Source organism: Callorhinchus milii, unplaced genomic scaffold, assembly GCF_018977255.1.
Source record: "Callorhinchus milii isolate IMCB2004 unplaced genomic scaffold, IMCB_Cmil_1.0 Scaffold3, whole genome shotgun sequence".
NCBI lineage: Eukaryota > Metazoa > Chordata > Chondrichthyes > Chimaeriformes > Callorhinchidae > Callorhinchus > Callorhinchus milii.
The window spans coordinates 94,523,936-94,546,046 of NW_024704744.1; the positions used below are offsets into that span (position 1 = coordinate 94,523,936).

General features: G+C 42.2%; 1 protein-coding gene across 1 annotated transcript; it reads left to right on the forward strand.

Annotated features, from left to right (window-relative positions):
* The first annotated feature begins 5,025 nt into the window (after positions 1-5,025).
* LOC103180843 (fibropellin-1-like) lies at positions 5,026-20,729 on the forward strand. Its single transcript, XM_007896910.2, has 10 exons — positions 5,026-5,202; positions 6,259-6,451; positions 7,464-7,583; positions 8,074-8,193; positions 12,027-12,047; positions 16,203-16,315; positions 17,536-17,718; positions 18,654-18,779; positions 19,712-19,883; positions 20,367-20,729. Exons 1-7 carry the CDS (start codon positions 5,026-5,028, stop codon positions 17,629-17,631), a joined length of 840 nt encoding a protein of 279 aa, XP_007895101.2. The 3' UTR covers positions 17,632-17,718; positions 18,654-18,779; positions 19,712-19,883; positions 20,367-20,729.
* Positions 20,730-22,111: the final 1,382 nt, after the last annotated feature.

The following is a 22,111-nucleotide window of genomic DNA, read 5'->3' on the forward strand; positions in this document are numbered from 1 at the left end:
GAGTCAGCCAGAGTTTAGATGACCTAGTAGCCTTCTTGCTTCCGCATCAGAATATTCTGGGTCGAAGCCATCCATCAGGATTTGAGCTCATTGTTCAGACTAAGATGACTAAGTCATCTAAACTCTGGCTGACTCGCATGCGAAAGTGGGGTAAGAATTCTGTTCTTGTCTACCTGTTCAGAATAATGAAGGTCCCAATTCAATAAAAAAAATGAGTTGGTCTTGGTATCTTGGCCAACAATTCTCCAGGTTAATTTTTCATTCACGTTCACCCCATGGCTATGGGTGGGATGTTACTGGTGCAAATTGCTGCTGTGTATTCTTGCATTTGCTCATTGTCTTGAGTGTAATTACCGAAGAAACTTTTGAAATGCTTTGACGTGATTAAGGAACTAAGAAAATAAAGTTTGCTTTCTTCCCACTTAACACATTGGACCTTTGTCGTTCTCTTCAGGTGACGTGGGTCTGCTCCGAGTCTGGGAAAGAACTATCTATGTTGATTGACGATATGGATCTGGGATTATTCTCAGGTAAATTTGCAGTGATTTCTTTGCCATTTCCACCTGGACAATCTTGGGAATTAGTCCAATGAACGCCATCTTCATGAAACAAAAAGTGACTGGCAAATCTGCTTTTACTTATTCGCAGGATTGTGATACGATGGCATAAATCCTATCACAATAATCCTTAATATAATAATAATTCTTGCATTTGATAAAGCGCCTTATCAGGTCTTCAAGACGTCTCAAAGCGCTTCACAGAATACACTGTAAAGTGAGATTGTATCTACTTCAACGATAGCATCGTGGGTAATGCAAACCGTTGATTTTTTTTAATGTCGTCTATGGAACGACTCATTTACTCTCACTCCCAATTCTGCTTATCCCGAGAGCTGTTTGATTCCACCGCCCGCCTTGCAATAAGCAAAAAAATTTGACAAGCGAACCCTTGACCAGTTGAAATCCAAATTATTGCTACATTTTTCTTTTCTCCCCCCTACCCCCCCACCCCAGGATTAAAGCATTTCAGCCACAACCAGCTGGCCCTGGTGTGTGACAAGCCAACCCGATGCTCTGCAGTGTATGTCTCGGGACTGCAGGTCAACGTAGAGCTGAGCGTTGGTGGCTTCCTTCAGGCGACAGTCTACCTCCCGCATTCTTTCTACAACAGGACCCTTGGACTCCTCGGCCTGTGGAGCAGCAGCCCGACAGATGATTTTTTGTATCCGAATGGCGATCGTCTGTCCTCCTGGCCTGGAAACGTTCCCTCTCAAGAGGAAGTGAACCAGTTCGGGCTTTCCTGTAGGTCTTTGGTAAACTTGAGGTCCAGTTTCAACCTCGATCTGCAGATTCTTTCAAGCCGTTTCGTCTTTGCTCTCGTTTTCTCTCATCCTCCCTGCACAAGGACACAGGTTCTGAGACGTATTTGTCAGGCGCTGCTCTTGATGTAACATGTGAACCTAGACCCTAAATGCCAGCCAGAGATCCATCAATTGTGTGGGAATATGGGGATGGAGGGGCAATCACAACTGAAGTTTGATCATGTCCATACTCAGTGTCCATGCGCATCGTCCACGCACAAACACTCTAATTATAATTAATAATTATACTAGTAATCCTTGCATGTGGTACAGTGCCTCATCAAGTCGGAAGGACGTCGCAAAGAGTTTCACAGGATTTAGTGTAAAGTGCAGTGACTGTGTTTTTGGGGGAGAACACAGCAGCACAATGGCACACAGTAATGTCCCACGAACAGCCATGAAACGAGTGACCAATTTTATCTGGAGGGTTGTTGGCCAGAACACCGAGAGAAGCCTCCCTTCTCTTTTTTTCGAATAGAGCCACGGGATCTTTAACGTCCGTCTGACCAGGCAGACGGGACTTTGGTTTAACTTCTCATTAGAAGGACGGCTCCTCCAACAATGCAGCACATACCCACCGCTGCATTGGAGTGTCTTCTTAGACTGTGCGAGTTCCAGTACCGACGTAGGATTTGAACCCACAACTTTCTGACTCAGAGGCGAGAGTGAGTAGTTGTAAATCATTCAGTCCTGTCCCAGTGAGACACATAGGAACAGGAGGAGGCCATTCAGCCCCTTGAGCCTCTTCAGTCATTCTATAAGATCACGGCTGATCTGCGCCTCAACTCCAATTGCCCCGTAACCTTGACAATCTTACACAACAAATATCTATCCAATTCAGTCTTGAAAATGTGAGTGGATCCACAGCCTTTTGGGGGAGAAAGAGTTCCAGATTTCCACTCCCCTTTGGGTGAAAAACTGCCTCCTGATTTCACTCCTAAATGGCCAAGCACTAATCTTAAGACTCTGCCCCCCCATGCCCTGGATTCGCCAGCAGAGGAAATTTACTGGGAGGATTCTTCTTAGACAAAAGGGACCATATTTTTAGATACGTTACTCCATTTAATCCAACTCAACAGCTGAGTAGCCTGGATTCAAACCCCAAATCTTCCAGTTACAACTGCAGCAGCCAAACAAGAAAGCTGGGATGTTGATGCACCTTTGATAGCAGGAAGTGAGTGAGGAGAGCATATCAGGTATAATACGCTCAACAGTTTCTGATCTTTTAGAATTGATTTAAACAACATTCTTAGGAAAGAAAACACTTACAGGAAAGGAGGAACCGAAAACTTCCAGAGTTTATGGTGGGGGAGGTGATGGGGCAAAACATTTCTTTCAATCTCACTTCCCGGCAACTGTATCTTTCAGGGTTTGTGCCGGATCCCGAAAGTCTTTTTATCACACATCAGCCAGAGGAGAAGCAGAGATCACTTAAGCTGCTCTCTCCGTCGGAGCTCATCGCCTCCGCAGATAAAAAGATGCTGAAAGATATCAACAGGACCTGCTCAGGCTATATGGCGTGCATTCATGACATCCTGGCCACTAATGATACCGTTCTGGGATCACAAACCAAGGACTACGCATTAAAGTACAAGAAATCCAGTGTTATTTTAGGTTAGTATTTCCTAGCCAGGGATTGTATGTTAACACTGAGTTATTAAGACTTTTTTATAAAGCCTTAATAAAATCCCGATTAGCATTTTTTTCATTACAGAAGTTTACTCCAGGGTTTTTTTCTACCAATTTTCTCCCCTCATTATGTTAAAGAGCAGATTTGCAAGCGGTGCGAGTGTGTGAGGGGGGAGATGACGTTAGAAGCAAAGTATTGTCCATTAAGCAGCATTGCACTGCGATACATCTCGGGCACTTTGTAAGTGGGAATTGTCATTATCAGCGCACATTGTTAAACTGCGCTAAGTAGAGCATCGCTGGTTAATCATATAGCATGTTTAGACACCAAAAGCTTTGCTTGTGTATGAAAGGTCTTTAGGGGACTGGGTTTGCAGTGGTGAGTTGGAGGACCGAGGCTTAATTAAATCCAGCCTGCAATGATGGAATGGAAAGGAAATCCTCTTTGTTGGCTGTAACGGTCTTGTGAACCATCTCAATCCTGTGTGGACAAAACAGAAAAGGCGCTCGATTCAGCACTAATTGGCAATCTTACTCACAGGGGGTTTATTGAGGAAAAGTGGAAAGCATCACATCTGCATCAGCAGAGGGTGCTCTTCTGCAGTTCTGAGCTTGGGGCTGAGGTGCTTTGCAGACGCTGCTGTGTGTTGGTTTTGTAGTTAGTAGCGACAAACAAGCTCTTGATTGTGAGCCTATTATCCTTTTGAAGTGGCGCTGAAATAAACCGAATCTCTCTGTCTGATTGTTGCATTTAGGAAACATGCCGCCAATGCTTACCGGTCCTTCCGTTATCCAAGTTCAAGTCAACAGACCGGCCAGGGTTCGATTTACAGCCCACGATCTTAACAACGACACAGTTATCTTTGCACTTGTGCCACCGGTCCCCGCGGGAGCAGCGATAAACTCAGGTTTGTAACTTAGTCAGAATTTGCGGAGTCCCGTAGAGCACTGGTTAGAGCGCTCGCCTAGCAAGCAAGAGGAAACTGGGTTCGATTCCGAGGTAGAGCCTAACATTAGGCAAGTTTCCTTTCTCCACACGCCTCTGTTTACCTAGCAGTAAGAAGGAACCCAGTTGGTGGATCGATTGGTGGATCGCTTTTCCGGGGGTAATAATCCCTTTTTTTTAAAAAATAGTTTTACATTTGTCACTCCATCCACGACATTGCTGTGCGCAATCGGCTGCCGTGTTTCTCCCACAAATATACAGTGAATTTACTTTGCGGTATACTCTGTGAAACACTTTGAGACGTCTTGAAGACGTGGCAAGAAATCTTGTTTAAAGAAAACTTCAGTTCAATCCTCTGTCTATTTTGGACTATCCATACAACTAAAGAAGCTAGGGCAGAATATGATGTACAGCAACATGCACATAAAAGGGTTTGAAGAATGAGTAGGAAATGGGAATGGAGTCATTTCCTTCAGAGTTTGTACCCTTGCAGACTCAATGGACCGAATGGCTTCCTGTGCCGTAATTTTATTGATTCAGTGTAAAAGAAGTTACACCAATCATTAACGGATAGCTGGTCAGAACTGTAGCGTGACTCATATCGAATTCAAAACATCCCGAAAACAGTTACAATAGTAATTGTGTTGATATCCTATTCAATAACATTTGGTGGTTACCGCTTTATAAGAAATGTATAATTATCCAATTTCTAAATGATGTGTTAGAAATTCGACAATAATAATAATCCTTGCCTTTGGTATAGCGCCTTATCATGTCTTTGAATTGTCTCAAAGAGCTTTACAGAATATACTGCAAGTTTGTATGTTGACTGTATATTTTGTGGGCGAAACGCGGCAGCCAATTGTGAACAGGCAGTGTCCCACATACAGTCGTGGATTGAGTGACCAAATTATTATTATTTATTTTGGGGAGGGATTACTACCCCCGGAAAAGCGATCCGCCAATCGACTAACAACCGTGTTCCTACTTACTGCTAGGTGAACAGAGTCGTGTGGAGTAAGGAAACTTGCCTAATGTTTCGCCCAGAAAGATTTAACTATTCTCTGTGATTCCTTCTAACACATTAGCCATGGGTCTGCTCAGCTGGACACCACGAGACCTCAAGCCAGTCAAGTTAACTGTTCGAGTGAACGATCACATGAGTGGATCAATTCTGACACTCACCATCCAGATGTGCAGCTGCATGAATGGCGGGGCCTGTGATTATAGCACTGTTACACAAGTTTCCCTGAAGGGAACTTTCCAGGTTAGTAGCTCTGCGAAAACTACCAGGGGAACCTGTGGCACTGCTTTTGCGATCGGGATAAATAAGGGAATTTCTCTCTCCCGGTGTCCTGCCCATCATTGCCCCGTATAAAATTGGTCATCTACTCCATGACTGTTTGTGGGACATTGCTGTGCACAAATTGGCTACCATGTCCACCAACAAGTACACAGTTACTACACTAAATGGTCAAAATCCTGAGAAGCACTTTCAGATGCTTGCATGATGTGATAAGGCATTATATCCCTCCAAGATGCTACCCCATCCAGTTATATAAATATAAGTGCAAGTTGTTGTTGCATAAATGCAAGGATTGTCATTGCATTAATTATTCTAATTATAGTATTATAAGATGAAATGGGTATTGGTAAAATGAAGCAGCTGAAGACATTGGGCAGTTGATGTTTCCACTGCAAATTCTGTCCCTTCTTTTTAGTACAAAATATAATTTGGGATTTGGTAAAGTCTTCTTTCTATAAATGGTCACAAGTTTAAAAGAGAGGTTAGGTTAAGAAGGCTCTTTGGCTTATTTGATCTCAGCCTCCCAGAATAGAACTCTTTTCCCTTTGTGGGATCAAGTTGTTCCTTAAATGAATCCTGAATCCCAGTCTCAGCCACCCTTCGCTTCCTGGTAAATCTGTTCCAGCTGCACATACAATACAAGTTTACATTTAGATTGCGCCTTTCAAGTCAGGAGGACGTTCCAAGGAGCTAAAGTATTCTCCTCGTGCAAGGAAACATTTCCTGCTGCCTGACCTCAACTGACCCTTCACATACCCGAGTCTGAGAAGTCTTGCTCTTGAGCCTTGAAGATAGATGGAGGCTGAACCCTGGGATAAATCAGACTGTTGCTGGTTGTTAAGTTTGTTTCCTTACTTAAGCCTGTGCCACTGGAACATCGTATCCCCCGCACGCCAGGATCCAAATCCATGACTGGCCAGCGCCTTGGGATGTCCTCCCCATGTGAAAGGCGCTGTACAAATGTAGTATTGTATTGCTAATAAAATAGAGGTGCAAAGTGTGATTCTTTTATTGCAGATTGTTGGCTGCCTGTGCCCAGAGGGGTTTTCAGGACCGAAGTGTTCAGACTATCTGGACTACTGCAAAGGCCAGCCTTGTTTCCCAGGGGTGAACTGCACCAACGTGCTCAGTCCACAGCTCTTTCAGTGCGACAGATGCCCCACAGAAACAGTCGCCAATGGAAAGGAGGGACACAAATGCTTCTTAAACGGTGAGAATCAATTCCTTTTTTTTTGGGGGGGGGGGGGGGGTAGGGTGGGAGGGGGTGTGTGGGGGAAGGATTAAATAAAATAAAATAAATAACCCCAGGAATCGATTGGATTAAAAGTGCAAGTATTTTCTATGAATACAAACCGCCGTGAATCTTCAAGCGGAAATGAGGAAAAAGATGCTACGAGTGACGTTTTGGGTTAAAAGTGTAGATTGAAAGCTCTTTCAGTCGGTAAACTCATTGCCTCGTGTGAAACTGGACTCCTCGGGCTCGCAAAATGTTACCCCAAACCTGTGCTAAGTTAACTGATCGCAGCCAGAGCAGCAAACAGAGTGCTCCAGTTAAGCCTCACCTCGCTGTGCTAAGAAGGAAGTTAATCTGCTTCCATTTGCTAGTTGGCTAACCCTGGCTGGAAAGTGCTCATGTAGAACGTTAGCTGAGTACCAGATCAGGCAACCATGCCCCTGCCCTCTGGAACTCTCTTAAATTCCCTTCAGCTCGTGCCTTCGCTCCCTGCCTTCAAAGCCTTCTTACGAACCTCCTTCGTTAACCACACCGTTGGTCACGAGGCTCGAACTCCCCCTTCTGCTCAGTGACTCAAGACAATGGCTTCGCAAAATGTTTTTTTGAGATGTTCCTCCTAATTTGAAGGAAAAATGTGAATGGATATTGTTGATGTGTTGATCAGGAAGCAATGAATAAAAGTAGCACTGAAAGATCCAGGGTTATAAGACACCCTACCAAGTGCAAGGATTATTATTATTATTAGTGGGACGCCCTCCCAGCATGAAAGGCGCTTTACAAATGTAATTTTGTTTCTGTTGTATTATTATTTCAATAGGTTATTTATCACCTGATTTGCTAATGAAATTAAACCATTTTAAACCTTAGTTTTAAACGTGTTTCTTTATCTTTTCTTGATTTGGCATCTTCGAAAATGTATCTTACAGTAAATCAATGGAACGCGACTTTTTTTTATACAAATTCTTTATTTAAAATAACTAATTTTCAGATAAATGCCTCCCACCGTTTCCTTTTCCTTGTCACAAATTGGCCGAGTGCATCGACACCGGGGACAATTACACCTGTCAATGCTATCCAGGGTTCACTGGTGATGGAAAAGACTGCACAGGTAAGAAGATGGTGCCCCTGTGATCATTGGAGTCCTGTGTAACTCAGTGTTTAGAGCACTCGCCTCGCAAGCGAGAGGAACTGGGTTCGATTCCCGGGCAGGGAGAAACTTTAAGCAAGATTCCTTACTCCACAGGCCTCTGATTACCTAGCAGCAAGTAGGAACCCGGTTAATAGTCAATTGGCAGATTGCTTAACCGGGGTAATAATCCATTCAAAAATAAATAAAAATAATAACTTGGTCACTCAATCCATGACGGTTTGTGGGACACCACTGTGTGCAATTGGTTGCCCACAAAACATAAAATTCACTTAACAGTATATTCTGTGAAGCGCTTTGAGACGTCTCAAAGACGTGATAAGGCGCTATATCAAATGCAAAGATTATTATTGTTATTATTATCCTGCATTTTCGATTATTTGGAGAAGTGACACTGATTGTTGAAGTTGTGTGGTTACTCGCGCCTGTCTGGATTTTTTTCTGATAACAGACGTAAATGAATGCAACGACAAATTTATCTGCACAAGTGCCAAATACGAGTGCATCAACACCTACGGCTCTTTTCAGTGCTCCTGCAGGTATCACAGTGTAGACCGTCCTGAAACATGCGGTGAGTATGAGAGGGAGAAATTTCATATAGAAACAACAGATGGTTTTATGAATGGAATATGAACGAGTCATATTTACTGCACATTTGGATTGGAGCTCCAGTTCTCTTCTTAGACTGGACTCAATGAGTTCTGTGACGTGAAAGAGCTAGTCTCTTTAAACTATGCTCTTACTGTGTAGCGATGGAAAAATCTAGACATTTATCATGCAGTCATCGCTTACGATTAATTAATTCTATTTTGCGGGGATGCAATTGTTTCAAAATCCTCTGCCACAAATTCAGTAGGATCCCATTTTGCTCATTATCTCAGTTCCTGCCGCAGATTGCCATTACTATTAATTGGTGATTTCTGTGGTGTCTTCAGGAGGATGTGTGGAGCAGAGGCCAGATGCTTTTCTCTATCTCAAGGGAGAAATCAGGGCAGTGAATTAACACAACACACCACTGTGTGCAACTCCAGGAGAGCATTTCCAGGACATGATCAGGTGGCTCTGGCAAGAACCACTGCCTTTTAATCCATTGCATATTTAAAATAGGAAAAGGAGGAGGACGTTCAGCCCCTCGAGCCCATTCCGCCATTCATATAAGAGCATGGCTGATCTGTAACTCAACTCCAATTACCCGCCCTTGACCTATATCCTGAGCGAGAGACCTGGATTCGATTCCCAACAGGGCGAAATGTTGGGCAAGTTTCCTGACTCCACACTCCTCCGTTTACCTAGCAGTAAGTAGGAACCCGGCTGTTAGTCGCTTTTCTGGGGGGAATAATTCCTTTAAAAAAAAGAATAATAAATTGGTCACTTCAATCCACGACTGTGTGTGGGACGCTGCTGTGCGCAATTGGCTGCCGCGTTTTGCCCACAAAATATACGGTCAAATCACTTTACGGTATATTCTGTGAAGCGCTTTGAGACGTCTCAATGACATGATAAGGCGCTATATAAAATCCAAGCGTTATTATTATTATTATCCATTGATATTCTTACCTAAGAAATGTCTATCCATCTATCCAAGAAAAGGGAAGGATTAAAAAAATAAGTGACATATGACTGGGAGGGTAGGTGAAGGGATGAGAATATCTACTTTTGCAACCAATGAATAAATCACAAACCCTATAATGGAGTAGCACTGCTTCGTAAGTTAGGGTAGTAAAATGTAGAAGCATCTTAGAGAATGTTGCACAAAAGAATTGCTGTCTGCTTTTGACAAAGTAGTTTTTAAAGGATAGGTTGAAGAACAAAGTTTTCATTTGTGACACTTTGTTCAAATACATTATAATTCATCTGTAACGAGTACCTTCCCAACTGGCTTTAAGCCATTTTAAAGCGCAGATGGCCTCCCACTACAAATATAATTTTCATTCAGTAATTTATGGTTTAGACTCACATCGTCAAATGTTTGGTGTGAAGGTTAGGCTTCACTGTACAATGAATCACCGCATTAAACTTTGTAAACTGTGGTTGCAGTGGTCTGGCATTGGATTGTGGACGAAGGAGACTGGAGCGTTTCAAATGGAATTCACATTAGTTCCAAGACTTTTACTGAAAGCTGAATTTTGCTTGGCTCAGCAAGATTTTTGTTTTTTTGGGGGATGCGGGAAAGGTTAGCTGGTAACCGAGGGGAGGAGGAAACTTATTGTTGCTCAGTCAAGAACTCCTCTTGGCCAACTGGCAGCCAGACAATGTTTCCTCCAGCCCTAAATAACAGCGCAATAAGCTAATCTAGGTTGTTGAGAGGAAATGGGAGGTGAGGTTGGGGGGTGAAGGGGGTGGGGGGGGGGGGGGGAACGCATGAGAAAATGCGTAAAATAACAAATGCATCTGGACACTTTTCAGGACCAATCTGAAACAAACTCATTGCGTTATTATGGGATGAGTGCTTTCCTTTTCTGTTAATCACGTACGAGGAGTTCAGGCAATACACGAGTGGATCATGTGAAGATACAGACGAGAATTGTTGACGGATACAGTAGCCGATATCAAATAACTCCGTTTGAGGTGCTTGGGCAGGACTTGTCATTATTCCGCTGCCAACGTCTTTCCGTGTAACACATGAAATTTCAGCCGACTCACGGAATGCTAAATTTTGAGTTACAATAAAACTGATTTGCAGGGTCATTCGCGCTGGAGTTTTTCCAAGTCATTTTAAAAGGGCAAGAACAAAGAGTGTGAAGAGATTTACCTTCTTGTGTTACCATACATATCGTCATACTTACGCCGGCTTTCTGATTGCTGCTGTGGATTCGCGAAGCCTCGAGTGTTCTCAGGAGTCCAGATTGTATTCAAAGAATCACAAAGAATTTGCAGAACAGAAACAGCCACTTGGTCCAAACAGTCCTCGTCGCTGTTCCTACTCGACACGAGTCTCCACCCATTGCTTATTCCCTCCCACACCCTTCTATTCCCTTCTCCCTCGTGAGTAGGACTATTTTCCTGTTGAATACGTATTAACTGATTCAGCCATTGAATTAGTTCCACAATCTCACAAGCCTCTGCATCAAGCAGTTCCTCCTAAATTCTCTTTTCGGGAACTTATTCTTTCCAGCCACCTTTAAATTTTGTGTTGTTCTCCTGAGCCCAGGATGAATCGATACTGCTGTCGCTGACTGACAGGGTGGAAAGCCTAAGGTGCAGGTTACAATCCTGCCTTTCAGTTCATTTGAAATTTAATCAGAATTGAATCCTTTATTCAGTGAATAATTAGATTAAAAATCGATTCTGGAGCCATGAATCCAGAGGCCTGAAATTCCACTTAACCTTAGCCCAGTAGGTTAGTGGTCAGAGCATCGCCTCACGAGCGAGAGGAGCCGGGTTTGATTCCCGTGCGGGGTGAAGCCTTAGGCAAGTTTCCTTACGCCACATGGCGCTGTTTACTCGTCAGTAAGTAGGAACCCCGGTTGTTAGTCGATTACTGGCTCTCTTTCGGTAGATAATAATCTCTCAAAAAAAATTGGAGTCATTTAATCCGCGAGTGTTTGTGGGAAACCGCTATGCACAATTGGCTGCCGCATTTCTCTCGCAAAATACACACTCAGTCCACTTTACAATATATTCTCTGAAGTGCTTTGAGACTTCTCAGCGACATAATAAGGCGCTATATCAAATGCAAGGATGATTTTTTTGTCTTAAGAGTTACAATTGCACAGAGTGGGGAAACATTCTTCAATTTAGTCTTAATTTGGAAACTTTTTGTTTGCAGTGCTTAATGATAATTGACTTCCCATGGTCTTACGTGCTTAGACAAGGTGGAATTTCATGCTTCAGATGTCCCTGAGCTTGTTTTTTCAATCATACGATTCATCTCCATAATGTGTTTGATTATATTTCTGTTCCATATGTTATTGGCAGCTTTCAATAACATCTGGTTGCTTTATTTATGCTTTAGTTCACTTAAGCACTAAACCCTACCACAACAAGAACAGTTTATACTTATAATAGTGCCTGTCACATCAGGAGGACATCTTAAAGAACTTCACATAGTTTACCGGGTGCCTGAGTTGGGAGTGGGGGGGGGGAACTGAGGAGGGGGAAAGGTGACCGAAACCGTGATCGAAAAGATGTCTTAAGGTGGGCTTTAAAGGTGCGGAGGTGGCAGGTCATTGATAATAGTTGGGAATGAGTAATTATGAAGAAAATAATTAATTCTAGATTCATTTTTCGCTTTACACGAATCTCGTGGCTTCCTCATCGGTGAGGATTGCTAATTCAATCTTGCTCTGATTTTAATTTGCAACGTAGAAAATCCAGCCGCTGTTACATTTTAGAAAAGCTTTAACGCGGCGTGGTTCATTTTTCTTTACGACAGCCTTACGTTCTGCTCATTTATTTCCACAGGTGAGTTAGGAAATCCGCCAGGTGAGTTGAAAGTTGAATTCAATTATAGCGTGATGACAGAGTGTGGCTTTCAAAATGTATTTTGCAATCCGAATTGAATGCATTGTTTCAGTATAACATTGGTATTGCTGGTACCTTGAAGCAGCAGTGGAGTGATATGATCCTTGTATAATCCTTAGTATTCCCCAAGCTTTGGGTTCCCAATTTCAACTGTAACAGTGAGCTAAGTACGTGGTGGGCACCAACTGAAGGAAAGGACAAAAAAAAAAGCAATGGTACGGTCACCCGAGTTATTCTGGCACATCTCTTAACACCTGTCTACGGAGCACTAATTCCAGAGACTGGGAATAGGTCTCCAAGTCCATTTATTGGCATCAACCAAGAAATGAATATAAAGATGTGATTAACAATGTACATTTGCAGATAGATGACTGAATCTAATAGGAATTTATCAACTTGGATACCAACAATTAATGCTTGGGGAAAGTACAATATCATTGTACAGTCGAGTCCTGCAGCTCAGTGGTTAGAGCACTCACTTTGCAAGTGAGAGACCTGAGTTCAATTCCAGGCAGAGGGCGAAACCTTGGGCAAGTTTCCTTACTCCACACAGAGCCTAATAATAATCCCTCCAAAACCAAAAACAATAATAAATTGGTCATTTTCAATCTACGACTGTTTGTGGGACATTGCTGTGCGCAATTGGCTGCCGCGTTCGCCCACAAATATACAGTCAATTCACTTTACAGTGTGTTCTGTGAAGCGCTTTGGGACGTCCTCCTGACGTGAATAGCGCTATATCAAATGCAAGGATTATTATTATTATTATTTACCGTTACATACGGTTTCACATCAAGAGGATGACTCAAAGCACTTAACATTCATGTCTGGACACCCAAGCTAGGGGTGGGAGCTGAAGAGGTGGGAGAGGGGGAGGAAGATAAGTGTGGGATAAGTGTTATCCCAAGTGTGGGAAGATCACACTTGCAGCACTGCGTACAGTTCTGGTCCCCATATTATAGAAAGGCTATGGAGGCACTGGAGAAGGTACACAGAAGATTTACAAGGATGATACCGGAATTGCAAGGTTATACCTATCAGGAAAGGAGGTGTGCAGCGGTGTCCCCCAGGGATCGGTATTGGGACCACTGCTTTTTCTAATATATATTAATGATCTGGACGTGGGCATAGGCAGCACTATTTCCAAGTTTGCAGATGATACCAAGTTAGGTAGGGTAGTAAATAGTGAAGAAGATTGTGACGCACTGCAAGCAGACATACACAGAATGGTGGAATGGGCTGACATGTGGCAGATGGATTTCAATGTAGGTGATACACTTAGGTAGGAAAAATGGTAGGAGGCAATATAGACTTGGTAGCTCAATCTTAAGGGGGGTGAACTTACAGAGCATTCAAATAAGCGATTCATTGAAGGTGGCAGTGCAGGTAGATAGGGCAGGAAAAAGGGCATTTAGTGTACTGAGCTTTATTAGTGAGGGCATAGAGTATAAGAGTAGGGGTTATGGTTAATCTATACAAAACACTGGTTAGGCCTCAGCTGGAGTACTGCGTCCAGTTCTGGGCACCTTACTTCAGGAAGGATATTAAGGCACTGGAAAGGGTGCAGAGGAGATTCACGAGAATGATACCAGGAATGGGGAACCTTAGCTATGAGGACAGTGGAGAAGTTAGGACTTTTCCCATTAGAGCAGAGAAGGTTACGCGGGGACCTGATAGAGGTCTTCAAGATCATGAAAGGTTTCGACAGGCGAGATAGGGAAAGCTGTTTCCGCTGGTAGGTGTGTCTGTGACTCGTGGTCACAGTCTTAAGATATCTACCAAAAGAAGCAGAGGGGAGGTTAGAAGAAATTTTTTCACTCAGCGAGTTGTTAGAATTTGGAATGATCCGCCCGAAAGGGCAGTGAAGTCTGATTCGATAACAGCTTTTAAGAGAGAACTGGATAGGTATCTGGGGAAGACGGGTTTGCAGGGTTATGGGGAGAAAGCTGGTGATTGGGGTTAGTGAAAGTGACGCTCTGTCAAAGAGCCGCACAGACTCGATGGGCCGAATGGCCTCCTTCTGTGCCGTAACATTCTATGATTCTATGAGGAAAGGCTGAACATACTCAGACTCTTTTCTCTTGAAAAGAGGAAGTGAGGGGTGACCTGCTAGAGGTCTTTAAAATGATGAAAGGTTTTGATAGGGTAGACATAGGGAAGATGTTTCCACTTGTGGGGGAGACCAAAATCAGGGGCCATCGATATAAAATAGTTACAAATAGATTAAATAGGGAAGTTAGAAGACATTTCTATACCCAGAGAGTGGTGGGAATGTGGAACTTGCGACCACAAGGAGTAGTTGAGGCGAATAGCATAGATGCATTTAAGGGGAAGCGAGATAGGTACACGAGGGAGAAAAGAATAGAAGGTTATGTTGAGGAAGGGCAGGAGGAGACTCAGGTGGAGCGTAAACGCCATAGACCCAGACTGGCCGAACGGCCTGTTTCTGTGCTATACATTCTATGTAATTCTATGTAATAAGTGAAAGTTCGGTCAAACGGGTGTCTGTCTCGAGACTGACCTTAAAAACCTTGCGTTGCTGAATGAATGAGTTAAACCACGAGAGCTCCTCACCTGCATCACTATCTGCTAATGACCATGATGAATGCTCCAATGTGTTTCAATGTAATCGGGGACCTTGCACTGATTAAACCATTCAGCCATACCTCATGTTTTAATCAGCCCCGTGTCCCCATTTGCAGCATCAAACACACTGGAACGTCCATTAGAACTGCATTGAAAGCTGTAGCGCATGACTTCTTTCTAGGAACTGATTTGAAATTTCAGATAAACTTAAATCTGCTAATTCCTCTAATGAATGTTCCCATGTGTGCAATGTTGGAGCAGGGAACCTAGAGCTAATTAAAGCTCTTGGCTGTATCTAACTCTTTAATCAGCTCTATGTTCCCTGTTTGATTAATAAAAAGGAAAGTCTGTGCAACATTTATTATAGTTATAATGAGAATTTGTCGAGTTAAATCTAATTAACGCGTATCATATATCAACAGAACTCCAAATATTACGCTTATTAAAGAGGCCAGAGTCCAATTAGTTCCCACACAGATTTTTTATCAATATTTAACCCAAAACAAATTGGAGAAAGGAGAAGTTAGAGGTCACCACCAAGTTTCCTGTCGTGCTTTGACTTAACAGTTCCATAGGAAAAATAATTCAGCTGAATGCTAATGGCTTTCAAAAAAAACATCTAACCGTGTTCTGGCTCAGGCATTCTCAGATAAATCTGATTGTTTTAAAATATTTTGTGTGGATAAAGTATTATGTGAAACAGTAGCGGAGCCATTAAATTATAAAATCGTGATGGCATCCAGGCTCCTCGGCAGAAATGCTTTGTTTTTCGGGGAAATAATGATCAAAGGGTTTAAATTTCATACAAGATCCCTTCTTCAATAACACCTCATCAATGGAAATATAAATTCCAGTCATTTCTAGGCATGTTTAGAGAATCCTGCTGTTATTCATGTAGGATTCTCTAAAATGCTAAGACAAGGGGTCGAATTTGTGGCACTTCTTGAAAGATTTGTTAATAAGGAATAGCTTTATTATTCCCATCAATCCTCAGGAACTACGGGTCAAAAGTAGGTAGGTCCAGTTAAGAGTATGAGAATATTCCTACGAGGTGGATGTTAATAGGCTCTTTCCACTTGTTGGCAAGTCCAAAGCGAGGAGGCGTAAAGAAACGATTGCTGGTAGCAGATCTAAAAGGGAGTTTAGGAGGAACTTATTTAAGCAGAGAGTGGTGAGGATGCAAAACTAACCGACAGAAGCTGTGGACCAGAAACCTGATGCATAGATGGGTGAGAAGGAAACAGAGGGCATTAGGAAGGATGGTCGCTCATGTGAAGTATTAATAACGACACAGTTATTATGGCCTGTTTCCATTTTATACTGTTTTATGTAGTTCTATGAGAGGGTTCCTTTTGAAGAGACTCAGCTTTGACTTTGACCAAGGACTTTGAACGAGCTTTCGAATGACTTGTTAAGGATTTCCATTGAAAAGTGCTGTAAATTAGACCCCCAGTGTCAGATAAAAGAAGGGAACATTCATGTGATTGATTTTTTTTCTCCAAGTATCTTATATTTTATATTGATTTTTAGGGTGGAATGTTTTCATCTGTACTCTCCAGTGGAAGAATGTGAACAAGTCATTTGCTCTCACGAATTCTAACAGTGATTTATTCATGAAGTATGACAAAGAATATACTACCAAGGTTTGCTGTTTCTTTGGAAAACTACTTTAATATTTTCTAAATTCTGCAACTAAAATACAAGCAAAATATTGTTAAACCCATTCGGAGGCTATAATTTAGCAACACATCAGCCCGGTGAAGATGAAAATGATCACATAGCCAAATAAATTAGCCCTACTCTATCTCCCTCACACCCACACACACACCACATTACATACCCACACCACACACACACTTCATCCTTTTAAAATACCAACACTATTACAGTATCAAACTGTTTCTGAAATGACTCCCGTGTCCTGGCCTCACCCACCTTTTCCTGGTAATTCATTCCAGCTCTCGATTTCCCCCTCTGTTTGTGGGGACGCTGCTGTGAGCAATTGGCTGCTGCGTTTCGCCCACAAAATATACAATCAATTCACTTTACAGTATATTCTGTGAAGCGCTTTGAGACGTCTCGACAATGTGATAAGGCGCTGTATCAAATGCAAGGATTATTATTACTATTATATCCAGACAAAAGTTGAATTTAGGATTGTGACTTGGGGTGTAAAACAAGAGGTTTGGAAGAACTTCTTCTCCAAGAGGCTTATCAAGGGTGACTGTTAGAGCAGAATTGAATGGACAAGCACATGCAAGGGAAAGATATTAGAGGGTATGAGGAGAAGAGCGAGTTGGGATTAGGAAGGATGACTTCCTGGAGGAGCTAACATCAACATGAAAAAAAAAATAGGTTGAATGACCTTTCACTGTCTCGTACATTTCTACGGTCTTTAGTTATTCAGTTGAAATCTAGAAATAACCATTTGTGGCTGAATCAAGGTTATTAGAGAAATGCAGTAGACTACTGACAAGCTCTCGGGTCAAACCCTTTGGTGTCCTCAGTACAAATCCAGATCAACATATTCTGATCTCCCAGCGACCACAAGGGTCAAATTCTGCCCTTGTTACGTTTGTGGTCAGCTGTAACCTGCTGTGATGCCACTGGATATTAAAAAAAAGGACTTGATTGAGTTTGTGAACCTATATAGACCCACCACGATAAGAACAAAAGAAATGCTAGAGGAAAAAGAGATGAAGGTCCAACTAGTTTGCCTTCCACCTTCCTGCTGGTCGCATGCACACATGTCCCCATCTACCTATGTACTATACCCCATAATGTTATATCCTAAAAGGAAACTATCTAATCTGTATTTGAAGGAATCGACCCATTGTGTAACTCCTTTCGTTTCCATCTGCAGCTTAATTCCGCTTTGGTGTTTGGGTTTCAAAACAAATTCTACAATCTCAGCTTGAAGTCATTCCCAAATGGAGGTCCTTCAACTGAATACAGGTGAATGTTTCCAGCGACACACCTCACTGGTATATCCAGGACTTCCTAGAACAGTACAATGAGGTTGACCCAACATCCGTCTCAGTAGAAGGTACGTTTTAGCTGTTTTGTCAAAAGGATACGCACCTTTAAAGCCGGCCTTAGGACATCTTTTCGATCACGTTTTCGGGATCACAGGATACTAGCTCAGCTCATTAATAATTATGAGTCACACAATAATGACGTTTGGCCCACAAAGCATACAGTCAATTCACTTTACAGTATATCCTGTGAAGCGCTTTGAGACGTCTCGAAGACTTGATAAGGCGCTATATCAAATGCAAGAATTATTATTCGGCCACACTTCTACCCCTCTCTGCCCTCCACCCCTACTGATCCCAACCCCCTGCTCGGGTCCAAATCCCTGACTGTCCAGCGCCTTGGGATGTTCTCCCGACGTGAAAGGCACTGTAACAAATGTAATTTGTTGTTGTTATTGTTGTGTATTTAACTTTAGGTTCTATCTGCGTTGTGATTCGGCTGCTGCCACTGCTAGTTCAAAGATACTTGCAGTCTTCCAGTCAGTTAATCTGGTTGATATTTGCTTCCTAATCCAAACGTACACCCAATTTTTCAAATTAATCTTGTCCCAGTGTTGTTTGCTGGATATAGATGGTGCGGGTTACTGCCACATTGACCTGTGTTAACATTCACCTCGTTTCAATTTTATTTTGTAAAGCTCTTTGAGATGTATGGGTTTTTTTTAACAAAAAAAGGTGCTGTGCCCTGAATCGCTGGAACTCCCTGTCTCAATTCCTCTGTTTGGACCCCCCTCTTTGCCCATCTTTAAATTGCACCCAAAGACTTTCCTCTTCGATTATGCCTTTGGTCACCTCCCCTCTATTTCCAGCTGGACCACACTGTTCTAAGAGCTCCAAAAAACTACCTGACTGAAAGGCACTGTATAAGTGCAAGTTGCTGTTGCAAGAGCAACTTATTATTCGGTCACATCAGAATATGATCATGTTCATTCTATACACTCCATAGATTTGGACGAATGTGCCAGCGGAGAGGGACACTGTGATGGGAAAGCAAAGTGCGTGAACACATATGGTAGCTTCAAGTGTGTTTGCAACGAAACTACTGACGTGGAATCCCAGTTGTGCTTCAGTGGTATGAATTGATTAATTCAAAGATTTTTATGAGGATGGCAGAAGTGTCGGGTCTGCACGTGCCCTGTCAAATAGTGAGGGATCACTTACTGTACAGTGTTGAATTGCTAAAAAAGGAAACAAAGATCAAATTGAATGGAACAAGTAAAGGACCTTTAGCGCACTTAACCCACCCTTTCTACAGAGTGTCAATATCTATGTCAAGCTTCGAAATGCAAGTGAAACATTTGCCTCACTCCCGGCTCTTTTATAAAATTAAAGAGTAAACAGTGTGTAGTGGTGGTTAACAGGGTTCTGTGCATGCACAAAGCTCTCTGCAACCCTGGCAAATGTCAGTTTGAAGCAGGGAATAAAATGCTCTTCAACGTTGCAAATCGATTTACTGCCAAAAGTTGTATGTAACCCGCTTCCAGCAGTATAAATGGAGCATTAAAGTGCAAGTCTTCAGTAAGTTGTTAGAAAACATTTATGGGGGGAGGGGGGAAATCTTGTAGATTATTGTTTAGATGAATAATGAGGGTTATTTTTGTCTTGGACATCCTTTGTATGAGATTTTAAACCAAGGTCCCAACTGCCTGGAAAGGAAAAGGAAGATTCTCCCCGGCCAATTTCAGGCTGTTTGTGGGACATTGCTGTGCCCAAACTGGGTGCCGCTTTTCGCCTTCAAAACACACGGTCAAAATCACTTTATAGTATATCGCGTGAAGCACTTTGAGATGTCTCAACGATGTGACAAAGCACTCCATCAAATGCATTGTTGATTATTTTTGATGGAAGTGATATGTGAAATTCCATTGCTTTTTAAACTGCATAAAAGAGGTCTCGGAGGTTTGAGCATTCGTATAAGATGTTTTACTCAGCGTGGATCGAACATGTCATTTGCCAAATTATTCCTCGGTGTCTCTGAATTGTCTCAATTTCTACTTTTTTAAGCAGGTAAGACGTTGGATAATAGCACAAGTAACGGAGAGGTAACAGAGAACAGCGATCGGAACAGATTGCTGCTAAAACTGCTATTGGGAATAGGAATCTCGCTCCTACTGTTGCTTTTACTTTCTTTCCCTATTTGTTACTATTGCTCCAAGAGGAAAACCGTAAAAGCTGAGTAAGTACCAACAGCTTTGAATAGTAAAGCTTTTAGCGTGATCTCAATGATTAGTTATCAAACAACGGGGTGTCACAACAACAACAAATTACATTTGTAATCGCGCCTTTCGCATCAGGAGGATGTCCCAAGGCATTCTTAAAGAGATTCTGCAATGAAGAATCCTGTTACACTTCTTGATAACCTGAAGGAACTCTGTTCCGGAAGTAGATTTGATCCACAGTCCTTCCTGTTAACAAAAAGAGTCCTCGATTGTATTAATTGGGTTCGTCATTAAGGAATCCAACTGAGAAATACCACAAATCAGACGCCAGTATTAAATCTTGTACTCAGTGCATTGAAACACAAACTGATCTGTTAGACAGACAGACATACAGATAGATATCCATCAATGCACAAATCTACAGCTCTCAAACAAGCAGCTGCATTAATTCACTATTATTATTTAATAACAGTAAGTTGCCTTTCCTGTTTTACTTACAGTATAGCTTCAACATCAAATGGAACAGTGCACAAATCCTTCTCGGCTACTGACCTTCAAGGTGAAGCTCCTGTCTACAATGTTCATCACCTTCCTTTACGTGCGTGAAATATGGAAGAATATGAAAAAACTTGAATGTGCACCATGTGAAATACAGATTTTAAAGAAATAATTTATAATTTAAAAGCCATAAACTGATTTTGTACAAAACTGTTTAATGTACATTTTCACAGTTAACGGTAATGGTACGGGGTAGTTATTAAACATCGATCATTTCAATGGTTGCACAGATTTAAATGTTATACATAACAGGACTTTCTTTCACTTTCTAAAATTCACAATCCTTTCTTCCCTTGGATTGCTGTAGCTCAGCGGTTAGAGCACTCGCCTCGCAAGCGAGAGGACCTGGGTTCGATTCCCAGCCAGGGGGCGAAACCATGGGCAAGTTTCCTTACTCCACACACCTCTGTTTACTTAGCAGAAAGTAGGAACCCATTTGTTAGTCGATTTGGTGGATCGCTTTTCCGGGAGTAATAATCCCTTCAAAAAAAAATAATAATTTGGTCATTTATTCCATGACTGTTTGTGGGACACTGCTGTGCGCAACTGGTGGCCATGTTTCGCCCACAAAACATACAGTCAATTCACTTTACTTTATTATTATTATTATTATCATCTGAACTATCCAGAGCTGACTGGTTTGCTCTACATTTCTGATGAACCTTATAAAGTAGAATTAGAAAAATTGAACCAACCCATAAGTAATTTCTTAAGTCTTTGCGCTCATACTCTTGAAACTTTTTTTCCCCCCTCAAAAGCTTGTTTATGCTAATAATTTTTTTCGATGCAACAATTATAGCCAAGCAGTAATAATAATATTCCTTGCATTTGATATACCGCCGCGGCAGCCAATTGCGTGCAGCAGTGTCTCGCAAGCAGCCATGGATTCGGTGGCCAAATTATTATTATTGTTTATTTTTGTTTTATTTGAAGGGATTATTACCCCCGGAAAAGCGATCCACCAATCGACTAACAACCGGGTTCCTACTTACTGCCGGGTAAACAGAGGCGTGTGGAGTAAAGGAAACTTGCCCAATGTTTCGCCCCCTGGCTGGGAATCAACCCCAGGTCTTCTCGCTTGCGAAGCGAGTGCTCTAACCACTGAGCTACAGGACTCCAGAAGGACAGGGCAGTATGCAGAGGGCCAGGTTAGCATACTTTATGAATTGCAGGAAAATGTAGTTGTGTTGTTAAACTGAGAGATTGAGCAGTGCTGCGACGCAAGGGATACAGGCAGTGTCACATCCATCTTGAACAGTTGCACGTGGATCTATGCCTTCAATTATTATTGAGGCATTTTCCTGACCTTCGGTGGGTTTAGATGGAACGTGAATTACTTTAGGAATACGAGACTTACCTTGGGTCACCGGTATGCTCACCTCTTCAAGGGGCAATGTGGAGTAGTATTTATGTTTCATTAATGAAAGGGAGCTAGCCAAATCTGCTGTCAAGTTAATGTGTAAAATAAGATTTTTATTGGAACTTATTCCCAGCAAAGAAACAGTGGATAAAACAGTGAAGTGTACGTCAACTTGTTCTTGATACAGCGCCTTCTGTTACGTAAGCAAAGCCGTCAGCAAACTTGCCGTAGCAACGTCCCACGAACAGAAACAAGGTGAATGATGTATTTCGTTTTGTTTTTAAATAAACCTACGGATTTAATGCTGAAACTTCATGTTAAATATTG